The following is an 18,431-nucleotide window of genomic DNA, read 5'->3' as shown; positions in this document are numbered from 1 at the left end:
CTGGTGAGTTGTTGTCTGAGAGTGGCTGTTGGTTTGTGTGCTGTTATAAGTCCTAGTGGTCGTAGTAGTCTGGCTGTCAGTTCGGAAATGCTCTTGATGTATGGTAGTATGGCTAGTCCTTTGGGTTGTGGCATGTCCTCGTTCCATTGCCTTTCCCTTAGGCATCTGTTGATGAAATTGCGCGGATATCCGTTTTTGGCGAACACATTGTATAGGTGTTGTTCTTCCTCTTTTTGCAGTTCTGGTGTACTGAGTGTGTTGTGGCCCTTTTTGAATAGTGCCTTGATGCAACTTCTTTTGTGTGTGTTGGGTTGGTTGCTTTCGTAGTTCACTACATAGGACTACATAGGACAAACAGGAAGACAGCTAACGATCCGCATCCATGAACACCAACTAGCCACGAAACGACACGACCAGCTATCCTTAGTAGCTACGCAAGCAGATGACAAGCAACATGAGTTCGACTGGGACAAAACTACAATTATAGGACAAGCCAAACAGAGAACAGCCAGGGAATTCCCAGAGGCATGGCACTCATCCACATATTCAATCAGTAAGCACATCGACCTGGACCCAATATACCGGCCACTGCAACGGACAGCTGGAACTGACAACCGGAAGCGGCAGATTCAAACCACTATAAATGCCGGAGGAAAGATCACAGAAGCGCTTCACAGGAGGCTCCCAAGCACTGAGGATGTCACCTAGACAGGGGACGAAACGTCTGCAACACAAATTCCCAGCTCAGCGACAGAACCACAATATAATGAAACATATTGATACATGATTATCAAAAAAGAATAGCAGTGCGTATTTCATTTAGCCTCATGTATCAATGGTTAGCCTTAACCAAGGTACTTTACAGTGTGTACTATACAAATTTCAAACACAGATAACATTTTAATTTATTGCACAGATATTTTTCAACAGACTTCTTTTCATTTGATAACATTAGAACATTCAATAAAATGGTATTTGTTTTCTTAAATCCCAAAATAAAAATAAAAATAAATTTAAATCCTGGCCTGAAGACATAATCCAGTTTGGATTTGTGTCAATCACCCGAATGATGTTGGAGACTTGAAACTTGTCAAAATCTATAACAACAGTGTTTTAAAGTTTCTAGGCTATTGCAGTACAAAGAATTCCAGCTTCCTTTGAATCATCCCAGTCAATGGCTAGATTGCTTGCTTTAAGACATTTTTAATTGTCCATTTTTGTCCTGAACATTGTTGTAAAACCAGCTCCATTCCAAAGTCAGTTTTTTTGCTATTCTCCACCTCCAAACAACGGCCAGTTTCCAGATTAAGGATTGATCCATTCTGAAGAGACACAAGACAAACTTATTTAATAATGAAAATTGAAATAAATTCCTTTTTATTCATGACATTTACTCAACTGACCCCATTTGCGAGTGGCACGGAGGCTCAGTGGTTAGCACTGATGCCTCACAGTGCCAGGGACCTGGGATTGATTCCTGCCTCGGGTCACTGCCTGTGATTAGGGTGACAAGGATCAGCACCTAGACCTCAGCTACAAAGATTTACGTAGAAATGTATTTATATTTGCTGATTCAAGAGGGTGTTGGATAATTATTTTGCATAGAAATATTGTAATAGGTATGAGCAAAATGTACGAGATTGACATTAGGTAATGATGCTCATTTAACAAACTGGTTGAGGCATGATGGGGGAGCTGACTGGCCTCCTTCAGTGCTGTAACTTTGTGATTCTGTAATGATCCAACACAAGTGGAAATTTGAGCTGAGAGAAGGATAAAGAGGGTCTGGAGAAAAGATATAGGCAGGCTAAGTGAGTAGGCAACAAGGTGACAGTTTGATTATAATATTCGGATATGTGAAGATTTTCTCTTTAGTATTATAATTAGAAAAGTTTTTTTAAAAATTTGGATTTTATAAAATGTTGAAGTTCAGAGAGAATTAGCTTGTAATAAGAATACAAAAGGTTAGCAGGCAACCACACTGAGCAGTGCAAGGGACTGGAGTTCAGGAGTAAGGAAGGTTTTCAATGATAGCACAGGTCTTTAGTGAGACCACACCTACATCACTGTGTGCAATGTTGATCACCAGATCTATGGGAGGATATACTTGCAATTCAAGCAGTTCAGCAAAAGTTCAATAGGTTGAATCATGGGGTGAGAGGATTTTCCAACAAAGAGACACTGAGTACATAGGAACTGTACTCACTGGTTTTTGAGAAACTGTTAAGATTTTCCCTCACTCTAAATATGCTTTCTTTACTTGTCTTATGAGATGAAAAATCCAAGACAGAGCTTTAAAGAGGGTGTCCCTGAAATGAATTATTCTTAACTTGCCCATGTTTAAAAAGCTTTGAATAGTGGGGCCACTGAGCAGAATCTCTCATGAAGCAACTTTAGCAAGATGTCTGTCATCTGCAAGGTGTTAGAAAGGATTCTGAGGGATAGGATTTATGACCATCTGGAAGAGCATGGCTTGATTAAATGCAGTCAACACGGCTTTGTGAGGGGCAGGTCATGTCTCACAAACCTTATTGAGTTCTTTGAGGATGTGACTAGAAAGGTTGATGAGGGTCGAGCTGTGGATGTGGTGTATTCGGACTTCAGAAAGGCATTTGATTAGGTTCCCCATGGTAGGCTCATTCAGAAGTTCGGGAGGAATGGGATACAGGGGAACTTAGCTGTCTGGATACAGAATTGGCTGGCCAACAGAAGACAGCGAGTGGTATTAGAAGGAAAATATTCTGCCTGGAAGTCAGTGGTGAGTGGTGTTCCACAGGGCTCTGTCCTTGGGCCTCTACTGTTTGTAATTTTTATTAATGACTTGGATAGGGGGATTGAAGGATGGGTCAGCAAGTTTGCAGACAACACAAAGGTTGGAGGTGTTGTTGACAGTATAAAGGGCTGTTGTAGGCTGCAGTGGGACATTGACAGGGTGCAAAGATGGGCTGAGAGGTGGCTGATGGAGTTCAACCTGGATAAATGCGAGGTGATGCATTTTGGAAGGTCAAATTTGAAAGCTGAGTACAGGATTAAGGATAGCATTCTTGGCAGTGTGGAGCAACAGAGGGATCTTGGTGTGCATGTACATAGATCCCTTAAAATGGCCACCATAGTGGATAGGGTTGTTAAGAAAGCATATGGTGTTTTGGCTTTCATTAACAGGGGGATTGAGTTTAAGAGTCATGAAATCTTGTTGCAGCTCTATAAAACTTTGGTTAGATCGCACTTGGAATACTGCGTCGAGTTCTGGTTGCCCTATTATAGGAAAGATGTGGATGCTTTGGAGAGGGTTCAGTGGAGGATTACCAGGATGCTGCCTGGACTGGAGGGCTTATCTTACGAAGACAGGTTGACTGAGCTCGGACTTTTTTCATTGGAGAAAAGGAGGAGGAGAGGTGACCTAACTGAGGTTTACAAGATAATGAGAGGCATAGATAGAGTCGATAGCCAAAATCTATTTCCCAGGGCAGAAATGGCTAACACGAGGAGTCATAGTTTTAAGCTGGTTGGAGGAAAGTATAGAGGGGATGTCAGAGGCGGGTTCTTTACACAGAGAGTTGTGAGAGCATGCAATGCGTTGCCAGCAGCATTGTGGAAGCAAGGTCATTGGGGATATTTAAGAGACTGCTGGACATGCATATGGTCACAGAAATTTGAGGGTGCATACATGAGGCTCAATGGTCGGCACAACATCGTGGGCTGAAGGGCCCGTTCTGTGCTGTACTGCTCTATGTTCTATGTCTTATGTCTTTCCCACACACACTCTTGTCAACATTCTTGAACACCCTACCCACATCGTCCTGCTTTCTGAGAGCACATAATTTCAGAAAATCACTAGTATACTGTCCAGGTGTGGACTGATGATTGTGGAACTAAGGTCATTATTTTCTGGTGCACCATCTCAGATACAGGTCCAGATGCAGGTACCTCTGATTTGGATGTCTCAACATTAGCCTGTGTAATAAAGCTCCATTTTTGAAAGAAACTCATTATGAGATTTATACTTTGGCAATATTTCAGCATTTGAGGGAGAAAATCCTAATGCCGGGGATCACTAACCTGTACAAAACGCCAGGACTTCTGGTAAACGTTTTTCACTTTTTCGCAATCAAGCAGCTGAGGAAATCGACTTTTCTTGTTGTCCACTAGGCAACGTGTGTCTGGCAGTAGGACAGTAGATCCCAGAGACCCAAGGTACAGATATCTATCTGTAGTATACCTCACCAGCTGAACAAAGAAGCACATAACAACAATGAATTTCAGTAGGAACAGGAAGCTGCAAAACTGTTGTAGCTTATTAGCAACATACTTTTCATTTTGAATAGATAACTAATATCCAAAATCCTCCAGTGCTTTAATGAGATAATTTTATGGTTTGCTGAACTAAATTACAGCAAGATTTGTCAGGTAAACTGAACTCAGTAGAGCCAGCAGACAGCAACACTGTGATTGCCTTCAATTTTTGCTCCTGGTACAAGGAGAGTCATGTTCTAATTATTTAGAGTCATAGAGATGTACAGCACAGAAACAGACCCTTCAGTCCAACCCATCCATGCTGACCAGATATCCCAACCCAATCTAGTCCCACCTGTCAGCACCTGGTCCATATCCCTCCAAACCCTTCCTATTCATATACCCATCCAGATGCCTTTTAAATGTTATAATTGTACCAGCCTCCACCACTTCCATACACATACCACCCTCTGTGTGAAAAGGTTGCCCCTTAGGTCTCTTTTATAACTTTCTCCTCTCACCCTAAACCTATGCCCTCTAGTTCTGGACTCGCCCACCCCAGGGAAAAGACTTTGTCGATTTATCCAATCCATGCCATTCATGATTTTATAAACATCTATAAAGTCACCCCTCAGCCTCCAACACTCCAAGGGAAAACAGTCCCAGCCTATTCAACCTCTCCCTGTAGCTCGAATCCTCCAACCCTGGCAACATCCTTGTAAATCTTTTCTGAACCCTTTCAAGTTTCACAACATCCTTCCGGTAGGAAGGAGACCAGAATTGCATGCATTATTCCAAAAGTGGCCTAACCAATCTCCTGTACAGCTGTAACATGACCTCCTACCTCCTGTATTCAATACTCTGACCAATAAAGGACGGCATACCAAAAGTCTTCTTCACTATCCTATCTAACTGCGACTCCACTTTCAAGGAGCTATGAACCTGCACTCCAAGGTCTCTTTGTTCAGCAACACTCCCTAGGACCTTACCATTAAGTGTATAAGTCCTGCTAAGATTTGCTTTCCCAAAATGCAGCACCTCGCATTTATCTAAATTAAACACCATCTGCCACTTCTCAGCCCATTGGCCCATCTGATCAAGATCCCATTGTAATCTGAGGTAACTTTCTTCACTGTCCACTACACCTCCAATTTTGATGTCATCTGCAAACTTACTAACTATACCTTTTGTGCTCACATCCAAATCGTTTAGATAAATGACTAAACGTAGTGGACACAGCACTGCTCCTTGTGGCACTCCACTGATCACAGATCTCCAGATTGAAAAACAACCATCCACCACCACCCTCTGTCTTCTACCTTTGAGTCAGTTCTGTATCCAAATGGTTAGTTCTCCCGGTATTCCATGAGATCTAACCTTGCTAATCAGTCTTCCATGGGGAACCTTGTCGAACGCCTTAATGAAGTCCATATAGATCATGTCCACCGCTCTGCCCTTATCAATCCTCTTTGTTACTTCTTCAAAAAACTCAAACATGATTTCCCATGCACAAAGCCATGTTGACTATCCCTAATCAGTCCTTGCCTTTCCAAATACATGTACATCCTGTCCCTCAGGATTCCCTCCAACAACTTGCCCACCACCGACATCACGCTCACTGGTCTATAGTTCCCTGACTTGTCCTTACCACCCTTCTTAAACAGTAGCACCACGTTAGCCAACCTCCAGTCTTCCGGACCTCACCTGTGACTATCGCTGATACAAATATCTCAGCAAGGGGCCCAGTAATCACTTCCCTAGCTTCCTACAGGCTTCTAGGCTACACCTGATCAGGTCCAGGGGATTTATCCACTTTTATATGTTTCAAAACATCCAGCACTTCCTCCTCTGTAATATGGACATTTTTCAAGATGTCACCATCTATTTCCTTACATTCTATACCTTCCATGTCCTTTTCCACAGTAAACACTGATGCAAAATACTCACTTAGTATCTCCCCCATTTCCTGCGGCTCCATACAAAGGCCGCCTTGCTGATCTTTGAAAGGGCCTATTCTCTCCCTTCTTGCTTTCCAGTGACCCCTGCTGGAATTGGTCATGTTGGTTAACATATGACTCAGGGACGGCTGTGACAGCCCAGCGTTGAATTGTTTTCTGCTATTCACTGTCAAGATTTTATGTGTGAATATTAGCCACAGCTAAGGTACAGGAGATAGTCCTCTGCCTGTGCAGTAATGTCTGAGCAAGCAGTCAATAAGTACAGGAGGGTGGAAAGAAAAGAGGATTGAGATCAATGAAATTCTCTTTTCATCTCTACTGTTTGCTTCTGGTTCATAAGATTACAATGCTATAAGATGATAAACATCATTGACCCAACTAGCTTACCCATGCTGAAATACACCAATGGGATTGAGCACCACTATCCATTTCCACATGAAAAGCAGATGGACAGGAATTGAACACTGAGTTTAAATAAATTGCTGCCTATATTCCCCAGGCCCAAGTGCTGCCATGTTATTGTTTGTCTGAAATGAGCCCCATTAAAGCAGATAGACAGATCCTATTCTGGTTGTAGGATCCTAAAAACAAGATTCTGATACAAATGGATGGAGCTTACTTCTCACAAGCTCCATGTAGTTGCAGCAGGTCCTGAACGGTTGTATCAGCCATCCTTAAAGGAGCCATTGGAAATTGTTCAACGAATAAAATGCTTTTCATTACTGAATGCTACAGTCAGCCTGGGTTCTTGCCTCTTGGCTTTGCTCACTACTCAAAGTTCTGAAGTTGCCAAGGTGCAGTCAGCCAGTTTCATTAGATGCTTGCTCTGATCCTGCAGGTTGCTGCTACCTTTCAGCTGAGACATAAAGCCAAATGGAACTCAGATTGGCACAGAGCAGTATGCAAGCTGAATGGAATTGATAAATGCTCTTCCAATATAAAGTTTAAAAAACTGTTACTTATGAGATAAGTGAACAGCTAAAACAGTGGACTGATTTTTTTCCTTGGTGTACATAAAAATATCTCACTTCCTTTCTAAACAATGCCCCTGAAACTAAAGACTTCTTACTTGCTTTATCTGGCTAAGATATTTCGGACCTTTAAAACACTGCCTTCTAGCTGCAAAATTCAAAAATACTCTGACTCCTGCTTTGTTCTGCTGGGAACTGCTGAATTTAATCTGGAAGATGAAAGTTGCTAACCATTGAGATATCAATTGCAGAGGGCCCTGCATTTTTTTCAAATGTAGCAGAAATGACTGAGAATCAAAGTCTGCCCTCATGTATCCTTCAGTGTTCATTCTGGGAGCTCCCAGACAGTCAGCTATTCACACACTGTCCCAGCTGAACTGAACAGAAATAACATCTTAAACAGCAAAAAAGTATTTCTGTGTGAAAACAGGGTGAGTTACCATAGGACAAAATATTTCAAATTTTAAGTAGCAAACCCCTCCCCTGGACAATTTACCACTGAAACATCTCAAAAGGTGTACTCTTCTCTTTCTTTAGCTTTTGCTGACAAGGATATTTTGCTCAGTCCTCATCCGTCACATTTTAATTTTAATTTATAGATTAAAAATCCAGGCTACAGACAGACAAAAGAATCCATTTCGCTGTAAAACAGCATATGCAACATCCAATTAACCTTTTATGAATATACACACACAATGACTTCCTTGCATTTATCAGTCAATCTCTGTAGTTTGTGTGATTGGGCATTAGAGGGCAGCAACGGAGCATTTAACACTCTGCTAAGCTCTCTCCAAAGCTTCATGCTGATACAGCCTTGACTTTACCTCACAAAGTGCTTCACAAAGTAGAGGGGATGGGCACTGGGCAAGACTTCAAGTGGGGTCACAAGCTGAAATTTTGAGATCACATGCTCCCTGGCAGTAATGGTTGCTCTGGGACTTCTGAACTGACAAGCCTGCATCTCTGCTTACTCTCTCAGGCCTCTTCCTCGACACTCCCCCATCACCCTACGTGTTCTCCCAAGTTTCACCAAGAGGTCATGACAATCTTCAAGCCTCAAAGTTGGATTACAGTGGGGAAATAATTTGGGAAGCACCGGTAAATAAGGAACACTTGAGACTACAAATGCACATCTTGTTGAGACAAGTAAGTATCTGTACGATTGACTTTTCAAATTGTGATGATCTTTTCAAGATGTCCAAAGCAAATACTACAGAAGTTCACTCTACTTTGTTTTCACGACTAAATAAATAATTAAATAAAATTGCTAAATATTTGTGAAAGACGGAGGTGCATTTATCAGACAGTACTGTTGAAGAAGCATATATTGATCTGGACTTATAGTGTTAAAGGTACACAAGACATTCTGATGAATGCTAGAAAGGTAAAATTTAACTTTGGTGCAGAAGGGTGCATCGTTGATTGACCTCCCATTTTACCAAAGGAAGACTGGCTGTGGTGAATTACTAACTGTGCATCCACTACCAATCAATCTAACCATTAGAATGTTCCACCATGAACATCTTCATAGCAACAATTTGCAGCTCTGTAGTATTCTTCATGTACAAGAACAAATGGAATGAATATGCTACAGAACTACAATTCAGTTTTCCCCATATTCCTTCTGGCATATATATTTTCAAGTAATCATTCTCAAAGAATTAAGGTGCAGTCTAGGCGACCAAATGGACTGTCTGCTTGAGCATCAGCTGCAGCAAGAAGTAGCAGACCCCTAAAAATAAATCATCTTTATGGCTTCTGGAATACACATCTTTAACTGAGCTACAGGAAAGCAGAGTTAAAAATCACACACCACCAGGTTATAATCCAACAGGTTTATCTGGAAGCACTAGCTTTCAGAGCACTGCTCCTTCATCAGATTTTTTAAGTCTGTTCACCCCAGTCCAACACCGGCTCCTCCACAACATTACAGAAAAGCAGCCATTGCCCAGAGCTGAACTTACCACCCTATACCCTTTTCAATCCTATATGCTAAGTTCTCTCCTGTGTTAAAAGTTATTCTACAACTGAAACAATCCATCAAGGTATCCAGGCCTCTACCTATTGTATACACCTCAATCAGATTAGCTCGAAGTCTATGCTACTTTAATGTGGACAGACCAACATTTCTTGAACCTAGTGAAGCTCTAGCCAGGAATCATTCTCATAGCTTTCCTCTGGTCCTTTTCCTAACTCACTGCACTAGGTGGGGGAGCCAAAACTGGATGAATTATTCCAGGTCTGGTCTGACCTGCAGAGAATGATCTCTTACAAGATTACATTTGGCTGTGTCATATTTCGGGCAATCTCGTTGTGAAAGACACAATGTAGGTGTACGCTTTTTCTTTAAATTCTTAATAGAATTTTCTGTGTGGGACAAATAAATCAGATTTAATTGAGCTTGCCCTGAATTGAAAAAAAATTAATTAATTTACATGTACCTTTTACGATGATGGTATAATCACTTACAAGTTAAATTAGTGTTAAGGAATGTCATATGATGTTCTATCATAATGAATGAATAAATGAATGATTTATTATCACATATATCTAGGGAGAAACAGTGAAAAGTGTTCTGTTGCTATATTCCAGCATCATTTTGAGGTACTACCAAATAAAAGAAAGTACTTAAATTGCATTCATCTTCATTGCCTGGGGTCGCAAACACCGCATCAGGGCTTATGCAAGGTCTCTGCAAGGACCCTGCTCCAGACCTAATGCAGCCAGAAGACCCTGCTGTGCTACCACTGCAGCCAACGCCTCACCGCCATTTCCAATATGCCAGACATCGGGCCTCCAAAGCCAGGATCCCCACTCCGGGCAATGCCCACACTGCTCTGGCCTCCCCACAATGTCAGGAAGATGAAGGAAAGAAGAATAAGAAGAAAAAAGATGAAAGGAAAATGCAGCTGGCCTGGAGTGGATGGGCCTACTGTGCTGATGCGATCATCTTGAATAGCTGGACCAGCTCTCTCCTCCATGTAGCCAGGCCCATAAGCAGCCTTTGGAATAATTGTGTTAGAAGAAAATGACTGAGGAATAAACTGGTACCAATCCAGTAATTTTATGAAGTTTTCCAGCGACTGTGTGTCCTTGGGGGTGTTGGGGAGGTGGTGTGTGTTGATGAAAAAAGACACCTTGGAGTGCAGGTTCATAGCCCCTTGAAAGTGGCATTATTAGTGAATATCTTCGAGGAGAAAGTGAGGACTGCAGATGCTGGAGATCAGAGCTGAAAATGTGTTGCTGGAAAAGCGCAGCAGGTCAGGCAGCATCCAAGGAACAGGAGAATCGACGTTTCGGGCACAAGCCCTTCTTCAGGAATGCAGAAAGTGTGTCCAGCAGGCTAAGATAAAAGGCAAATCCGTACAACCCAGATGACCTCCTTCTTCAAGGACCGCAATTTCCCCCCAGACGTGGTCGACGATGTCCTCCACCGCATCTCTTCCACTTCCCGCTCCTCCGCCCTTGAGCCCCGCCCCTCCAACCGCCACCAGGACAGAACCCCACTGGCCCCCACCTCTGACACCAATCTCCTCCTGTCTGATATAAACCAGCCCCACAGACACTGACACCAATCTCCCCCAGTCTGATATAAACCAGCCCACAGTCACTGACACCAGTCTCCCCCTGTCTGATATAAACCAGCTCCACAGTCAGTGACGCCAATCTCCCCTGTCTGATATAATCCAGCCCCACAGTCGTTGACACCAATCTCCCCCTGCTTGATATAAACCAGCCCCACAGTTACTGACGGGCTTTGGAAATGCGATAGGTAGACGGAGGTCAAGGTGAGGGTGATAGGCTGGAGTGGGGTGGGGGGGGAGAAGTCAGGAAGAAGAGTGCAGGTTAGGAAGGCGGTGCTGAGTTCGAGGGATTTGACTGAGACAAGGTGGGGGGAGGGGAAATGAGGAAACTGGAGAAATCTGAGTTCATCCCTTGTGGTTGGAGGGTTCCTAGGCGGTTCCCAACCCTCGAACTAGCACCGCCTTCCTAACCTGCAATCTTCTTCCTGACCTCTCCGCCCCCACCCCACTCCGGCCTATCACCCTCACCTTGACCTCCTTCCACCTATCGCATTTCCAACACCCCTCCCCCAAGTCCCTCCTCCCTACCTTTTATCTTAGCCTGCTGGACACACTTTCCTCATTCCTGAAAAAGGGCTTGTGCCCGAAACGTCGATTCTCCTGTTCCTTGGATGCTGCCTGACCTGCTGCACTTTTCCAGCAACACATTTTCATCATTGGTGAATAGGATAGTGAAGAAGGCATTTGGTATGCTTTCCTTTATTGGTCAGAGTATTGAGTACAGGAGTTGGGAGGTCATGTTGCGGCTGTACAGGACATTGGTTCATCCATTATTGGAATATTATGTGCAATTCTGGTCTCCCTGCTATAGGAAGGATGTTGAGAAACTTGAAAGGGTTCAGAAAAGATTTACAAGATGTTGCCAGGGTTAGAGGATTTGAACTTCGCTGTTTTCCCTGGAGCGTCGGAGGCTGAGGGCTGAACTTATCGAGGTTTATAAAATCATGAGGGGCATGGATAGGCTAAATAGGCAAGGTCCTTTGTCTGGGATGAGGAAGTCTAAAGGGCATAGGTTTAGGGTGAGAGGGGCAAGATTTAAAAGGGACCTAAAGGGCAACTGTTTTCATGCAGAAGGTTGTGCGTGTGTGGATTGAACTGCCAGAGGAAGTGGTGAAGGCTGGTACAATTACGACAATTAAGAGGCATCTAGATGGGTATATAAATAGGAAGGGTTTAGAGGGATATGGGCCAAGTGCTGGAAAATGGAATTAGATTAGTTTAGGATATCTGGTTGGCATTGATGATTTAGACTGAAGGGTATGTTTCCAAACTGTACAGCTCTACAACTCTGCTACTAGTTTACAGTTAGATGCAAAACTCTAAATTGCAATTGATCACATCTGCTTCAATGATATTGTCTGGATGTTCACACAATGCAAGTTAAATGTCTGTATTAAAACAGCAGACAAAGCAATGGGAAAGAATTGTGAATTGTGTTAATTCATTGTCTATTGGTGTTGCCAATGTCTGACGCCATACGACACCAGGTTATAGTCCAAGTGATTTGTTTGAAATCACAAACATTCTGAACATAGCCCCTTCATCAAGTGATGAAAGAGCAATGCTCTGAAAGCTTGTGATTTCAAATAAACCTGTTGTTCTATAACAGAGGGATCTTGGGGTCCATAACAGAGGAGCAGAGGGATCTGGGGTCTATGTTCATAGCTCTTTGAAAGTTGCCACTCAGGTGGATAGAGCTTGTAAGATGGTGTATTAGCGTTCATTAGCAGAGGGATTGAATTCAAGAGTCGTGAGGTGATGTTGCAGCTGTACAGGACCTTGGTAAGGCCACATTTGGAGTACTGTGTGCAGTTCTGGTCGCCTCACTTTAGGAAAGATGTGTAAGCTTTGGAAAGGGTGCAGAGGAGATTTACCAGGATGTTGCCTGGAATGGAGAATAGGTCGTACGAGGATAGGTTGAGAGTGCTAGGCCTTTTCTCATTGGAACAGCGAAGGATGAGGGGAGACTTGATTGAGGTTTATAAGATGATCAGGGGTAGACAGTCAGAGACTTTTTCCCCAGGTACAACAGAGTGTTACAAGGGGACATAAATTTAAGGTGAAGGGTGGAAGGTATAGGGGGGATGTCAGGGGTAGGTTCTTTACCCAGAGAGTGGTGGGGGCATGGAATGTGCTGCCTGTGGGAGTGGCAGAGTCAGAATCATTGGTGACCTTTAAGCGGCAATTGGATAGGTACATGGATGGGTGTTTAAGCTAGGACAAATGTTCGGCACAAATGTTCGAAGGGTCTGTTCTGTGCTGTATTGTTCTATGTTCTATGTTTTATAACCTGGTGTCATGACTACTGACTTTGTCCACCCCAGTCCTACACAGGCATCTCCACGATATTGCCAGTACCTAAGGAGGATTTGTCCCTCAGTGGGTGGGGTCCTTACCTCTGTGCTAGCAGCTCTGGCTTTAGGTTCAACTCCAGCTTCTCATTGGCAATGGGAGGAGTGTTGATGATACAATTCAACAATTCTTCCAACACTTCCTCAATGTTCCCCAAAGGCAGAAATAAAGGTGTATGAAGATGCAGAGTAAACCTACACACAGTGGGATTCTAAATTGGCTTGTTGTTTTGGAAACAAAATTGTCTTGTTTAATTTTTTAAAATGGACTTTAATGTGGCTGCTACCAAAGAAGTTGTCTGCTTCCAGAAATATTTGCAATTACCAGGTCAAAAACAAACCTATCGCCTCCTCAAACTTACACTCCATACATTTTATCAACATTCCTGTCAAGCCAATACAAGAACCCAGTTCTGAACAAAGGAGACAGTTGAAATCCATTATTGCTCGACTTGGTGCAAATTATTCCCGAAAAATCCCAGTGTCTCATTCCAAAGTCAACCAATTCCATGTTTAAATGATTACACTTTCATCGGTAATTTATCTTCAGCTGAGCTCCTGAGGAAATGGGAATAGACTTCCAACTTGATATAGGCAAGCAATCAAGTCAAGTAGGGGCATTATCAGTAGACTATTACTCCAACATCCAGCACATGTTCTGGGGACCTGAGTTTAAATTGTACCATGGCATCTGGTGGAATTTGCAGTCAATAAAAAGTTTGGAATTAACAGTCTAACGATAAGCTTGGTGAACAGGCGATCTAGCTCACTAATGTCCCTCAGGGAAGGAAACTGCCATCCTTACCTGGTCTGGCCTACATTTGACTCCAGACCCACAGCAATGTAGTTGACTCTTAACTGCCCTCTGGGCAATTAGAGATGGGCAATAAATGTGACCTAGCCAGCGACTCCCACATCCTGTGAATTACTTTAAGAAAAAAAGCCCGGAGCAGATGGGCACCAAAATGGTGCTCAAGGTGCCATAGAAACCGAAGAGTTCCAAGCTGGAGGCTGTCAAAGACAATAGGCTCAGGAGAGGAACTGAGCAGAACATAGCAAGTCCCATCAAGGAAAGGTGCCTCTGCCTGGCTCCCATGGAAGGAAAAGGGGGTGGCTAGGAGGACCCACTTCAGCAAGGGTCTGCAAAGGTACTGAAGGCTAGACAAGGTTTAGTGACTGCATGAGAGTGCAGTAGGATTTAAAAGGGGTAGTTCCAAGGACTGACCTCAGACCACAAAGAGTAAAAGGGCAGTCAGAGTCTTAGAGCAGAATTGGCAGAGACTAAGGCTAGCAGACCCCTTCTCTCGAGAACTAACTCAGCACTCAGAACGTTGTGAATGAAACAAAGCCCACATCCTCGCTGGCCGAGTAAGTAGTCGGGATAAGTAGAACCTTCTCCCATATTGACAATGCGATACTGAGGGAGGTGTCTCACATGGTTAAAAGGCCATAGTGCAGTACCAAGGGATCTCAGCAGCCCCCTGCGGGTAGCTGTGTTCCAACAGATAGGAGGCATGAGGTTGTAGATTCGTCTGCCAAGCTGGTGTGTTTTTCTGTCTTGCTAGGTGACATCATCAGTGCGTCTTCGATAAAGTGTTGGTGGTCTATCCCACTTGGAATTTATGTGCTTTTTTTTGATAATTCTGGTTCTGTAACTGCGTGGTTTGTATACGGGGTCCAGTTCAATGTGTTTATTGATTGAGTTCCAGTTGCAGTGCCAGGCTTCCAAGAATGCTTCCGGGTGTGTCTGTTTAGCCTGTGCTAGGATGGTTATATTGTCCCAACTGAATTCTTATCCTTTGTTGCCTGTGTAGTTGGAATTGAGCAAGTACTGGCTATGTCTGGCAGTGGTGAGTTAATGTTTGTGCACTTGTATGGTCAGTTTTCTTCTTGTTTGTCCTATGTAGTGCTTTTCACAGTCTTTGCAGGATATCTTGTAGGTAACGTTTGTCCTGTTGGATATGGGTGTCGGGTCATTAACCTTTGTGAGGAGCTGGTGAAAGGTGTTTACTGGTTTATGGGCCACTAAGATTCCCAGGGGTATGAGTAGTTGGGTAGTCATTTCTGATATGTCCTTGATGTATGATATGGTCACTGTCGTGTCTGGTCATGTAGTGTTTTCTTCTTTAGGTTTGTTGTGTAAGTATCAGAGAATAGTGCTCTTGGGGTACCTGTTTCATTTAAGTCCCTTGAGTAGGTGTTCCTGTTCTGCCTTCTGGAGGTCTGAGTTACTGGGTTGATAGGAGGCACCTTTCCAACCAAACCACTCCCCAAAACCCCAGGAAAAGGAAATTATACTCTTCTGAGCTTTGACCATCCGAACAAAGGCACCAGTACAGTTCCACCTCTAAATTAAACATAGGACCCTCCAAAGGTCTGGTCTGCGACCAATAGCTCAGTTTCCTAATGAACAGAATAGAGCCATCGATCTCCATAAAATCCTACACAATCCACAGGAACATCGCTTATCAGGGAACCTGGCACGAGATTGCATCAAATAAGTGTGCGAGCCGCCACTGACAGTGAGTGAGAGAATGAATGTGTATCTCTTTCCCTTTAACATATTTAGAAAAATGAAATAAAGTTCATTTCTTTCTCTGATGTTTGGAGAAATTTCATGCCCAGCGGGAGATCTTATTTTTTATTATTATGTGAAACTATATTATCTTGTTTATATTTTTAATGGACATTTGCTGGATTTTAAAATGACTTATTGAACAGAGAATGAGCAATTTGCATCTTTTTGGCAATGTCCAAGAAAAATGTAAACTCATTACCTCTTGGAATGTGATAATCATGCATTGTATGAAGATTCCAGCTGTATGAACACAACAACAAGATGTCTACCTCCGCAGGTTCTGAACAAAGGAAACCATCAAAACCCATTATCGCTTGATTTTGTGCACATTCCTCCACAATTACCGGCTGCAAAACAAAGTGGTTTCTCTAAGGGAACATCAAAGTCCACCTCTTGAGCTGAATGTTTCAACTCAGAACACCAGGGACATAACAGAAATTGCTGGCTTGTTTGATTTGGAGGTGCCGGTGTTGGACTGAGGTGTACAAAGTTAAAAATCACACAACACCAGGTTACAGTCCAATAGATTTATTTGGAAGCACTAGGTTTTGGAGCCCTGCTCCTTCATCAGGTGATTGTGGAGTATCCGCAACCACTTGATGAAGGAGCAGCGCTCTGAAAGCTAGTGCTTCCAAATAAACCTGTTGGATTATAACCTGGTGTTGTGTGATTTTTAACCTAGTTTGTTTGAATCATCTTTATAGAGTTATTGAGTCATATGGCACCGTTCAGACCAACTCGTTCATGCTGACCAAGTTTCTCAAACTAAACTGGTCCCACACAGCCGTGCCTGTTGCTTTTCAGTCTGAATAGTAAGCATCTTCAAGTTTAGCTAAATTTCTGTCCTGGTCTCAAATTTCTCAAGGATCTTATTCCTGAAAATCAATCTGTATCCTGTCTGAGAGGTTAGCCAATTCCCAGTTTACAAAGACTACATCTTCACAAGTAATCTGTTTTTAAGCTCTGATGAAAATGACTTGTGTGAGTTGCCACCTGAAAGAATTATAACTTGACATCGACAGGACTCAAATTCATATGAAACAATACCGATTTTAAGTAATTTAGAGTTCACAACATCTCTTACCTTCTTCCTTGAATGCATGTGCATGTGAGTATGTGTTATGAACTATTCCCCTAAGTTCTGAATGTCATTATAAATCCTACATTGTTTTAACCTAAAAAATTTAAATAGGGTTTCACAAACAGGTTAAAAATTAAAAACTCTTCTCCATTATGGGCAGGAAAGGAGGACAGTAAGAATAATTTACTACGTCTTCTCCTCTTTTCTGTACCACCTCTACTAATTTAATACTTTCCATTGTAGAATACTCCATTAATTGTTCCTTAAAATATAGTAAACTTTGCATTTTAAATCTGCATGACTGATGAATGCATCATATTGTTGAGATGCACATGTCTGTAGACATGGTCTCACTAAGTACACCCAGTTAAAGGATTTCAATTATTTCGGAAGATGAGGTCAGGTAGGAGGAGCTCATGTTGTACGTAAACGCCTGCATAGATCTATTGGGCTGGATGGCCTGTTTCTGTGCTGTAAATGCTGTGTAACTCTGTAACTAAGTAAGTCATTTGTGGTGTCAGCCTCAACGTTCTCTCTAAGCTGTATACATGCGGCTACTCCAACGTTCTACACACAGCGATCGGTATCTGCAATGCAAAACATGGCTTTGACACCAGTTTCAGAAGTAACTGCTAATAACAGGCCTTGGAGGACCACATGACTGGTAAGAAAATTAAAAGAAACACTGATTAGTGTGTTTAATTATCCTTTGGTGATTGTGTAACACAATTCTCATGTACCATGGGAGTAATGTCTTGCACATTGAGTATTGGCTTTTTCAAAAGTGCATTCCCAAGATCCTCAACAAACATCAACTCTTTCTATTTAGTACTTAATTATTTCAGGTAGCAACACATTAGTTAATTCTTCCTTCTCTATCTCTTGGGAATCCAAGTCAATTAAGAGTCCCAATTGACCCCCTTGGTTGAGGTGAGTTACATTACCTGAGATTGATAACTGCCTTTCTCAGTACAGCCCAGGAGAGGACATTTGCTCATTTTCTTTTTCTTTTTCAGAGTCAGTCCCCTAAACTCAGGACATTCTAAATCTCCTGGTTATATATTTTTTTCTTTTTATTTCCCCCACACGACTGCATAGCAGTGGTAGTGCTTATATTTTCCCCAGCACCCATGCTGTGTATGTACAGGTGTGAGACACAGTGAAGAACAACAAGTGTGTAAATCTTTATTTATACTCCACCACCAGGAAGAAAGGAAACACCAGAGTGGCCAGTGACAAGCAGTGCCCTTCACATCAAATGGCAATGCTGCATGATCAAAAAGGTGAAGGGCAAGGGCATTTGCTCATTTTGCTACTGGCAAAGTTAACACATGATTGACTAATTAACAATGATTGCTATGCTGATGGATGGTCCATGTTTATCTTCTCACATATGGCATATAAACAGGTAGATGGGGAGGAGTCTGACAGCTCTCAAAAACTGGTGCAGCAAAGACAGTGCACAATTAACCTCTGTCTGTTCCATCTAATGCAATCAGCTTAAAACCTTTGTTCCTTGCTGACGAAAAGCATTGTTGAGTGGATGCATAGCTCAGTGGAGCTCCTTTGCATTACTTAGAGGCAGTCTGTGCCACATAAAGTGAGCCTATACTGGTTGCAGAAAATACTAGAAATGGTTGGGAAGACATTTAAAACTAAAACAATGCACAATGCA

At 42.6% G+C, this 18,431-nt stretch overlaps 1 protein-coding gene across 3 annotated transcripts in view; it reads right to left on the bottom strand.

Annotated features, from left to right (window-relative positions):
* Positions 1–679: 679 nt before the first annotated feature.
* galnt17 (polypeptide N-acetylgalactosaminyltransferase 17) overlaps positions 680–18,431 on the bottom strand; it is a 409,761-nt gene continuing 392,009 nt past the window's right edge. For all 3 annotated transcript variants that reach the window (XM_043718609.1, XM_043718607.1, XM_043718608.1), the window contains 2 exons: positions 4,060–4,227; positions 680–1,322 (listed from right to left, as the gene is read on the bottom strand). In XM_043718609.1, the coding sequence (XP_043574544.1) occupies positions 1,179–1,322; positions 4,060–4,227 (312 nt within the window). In that variant the 3' untranslated portion in view covers positions 680–1,178. The remainder of the gene's footprint in view (positions 1,323–4,059; positions 4,228–18,431) is intronic.

The sequence above is a fragment of the Chiloscyllium plagiosum genome, chromosome 28, assembly GCF_004010195.1.
Source record: "Chiloscyllium plagiosum isolate BGI_BamShark_2017 chromosome 28, ASM401019v2, whole genome shotgun sequence".
In the NCBI taxonomy this organism is placed as follows: Eukaryota; Metazoa; Chordata; class Chondrichthyes; order Orectolobiformes; family Hemiscylliidae; genus Chiloscyllium; species Chiloscyllium plagiosum.
Note: the sequence above shows the minus strand (reverse complement) of the source record. Positions and strands in the feature narration are given on the sequence as shown.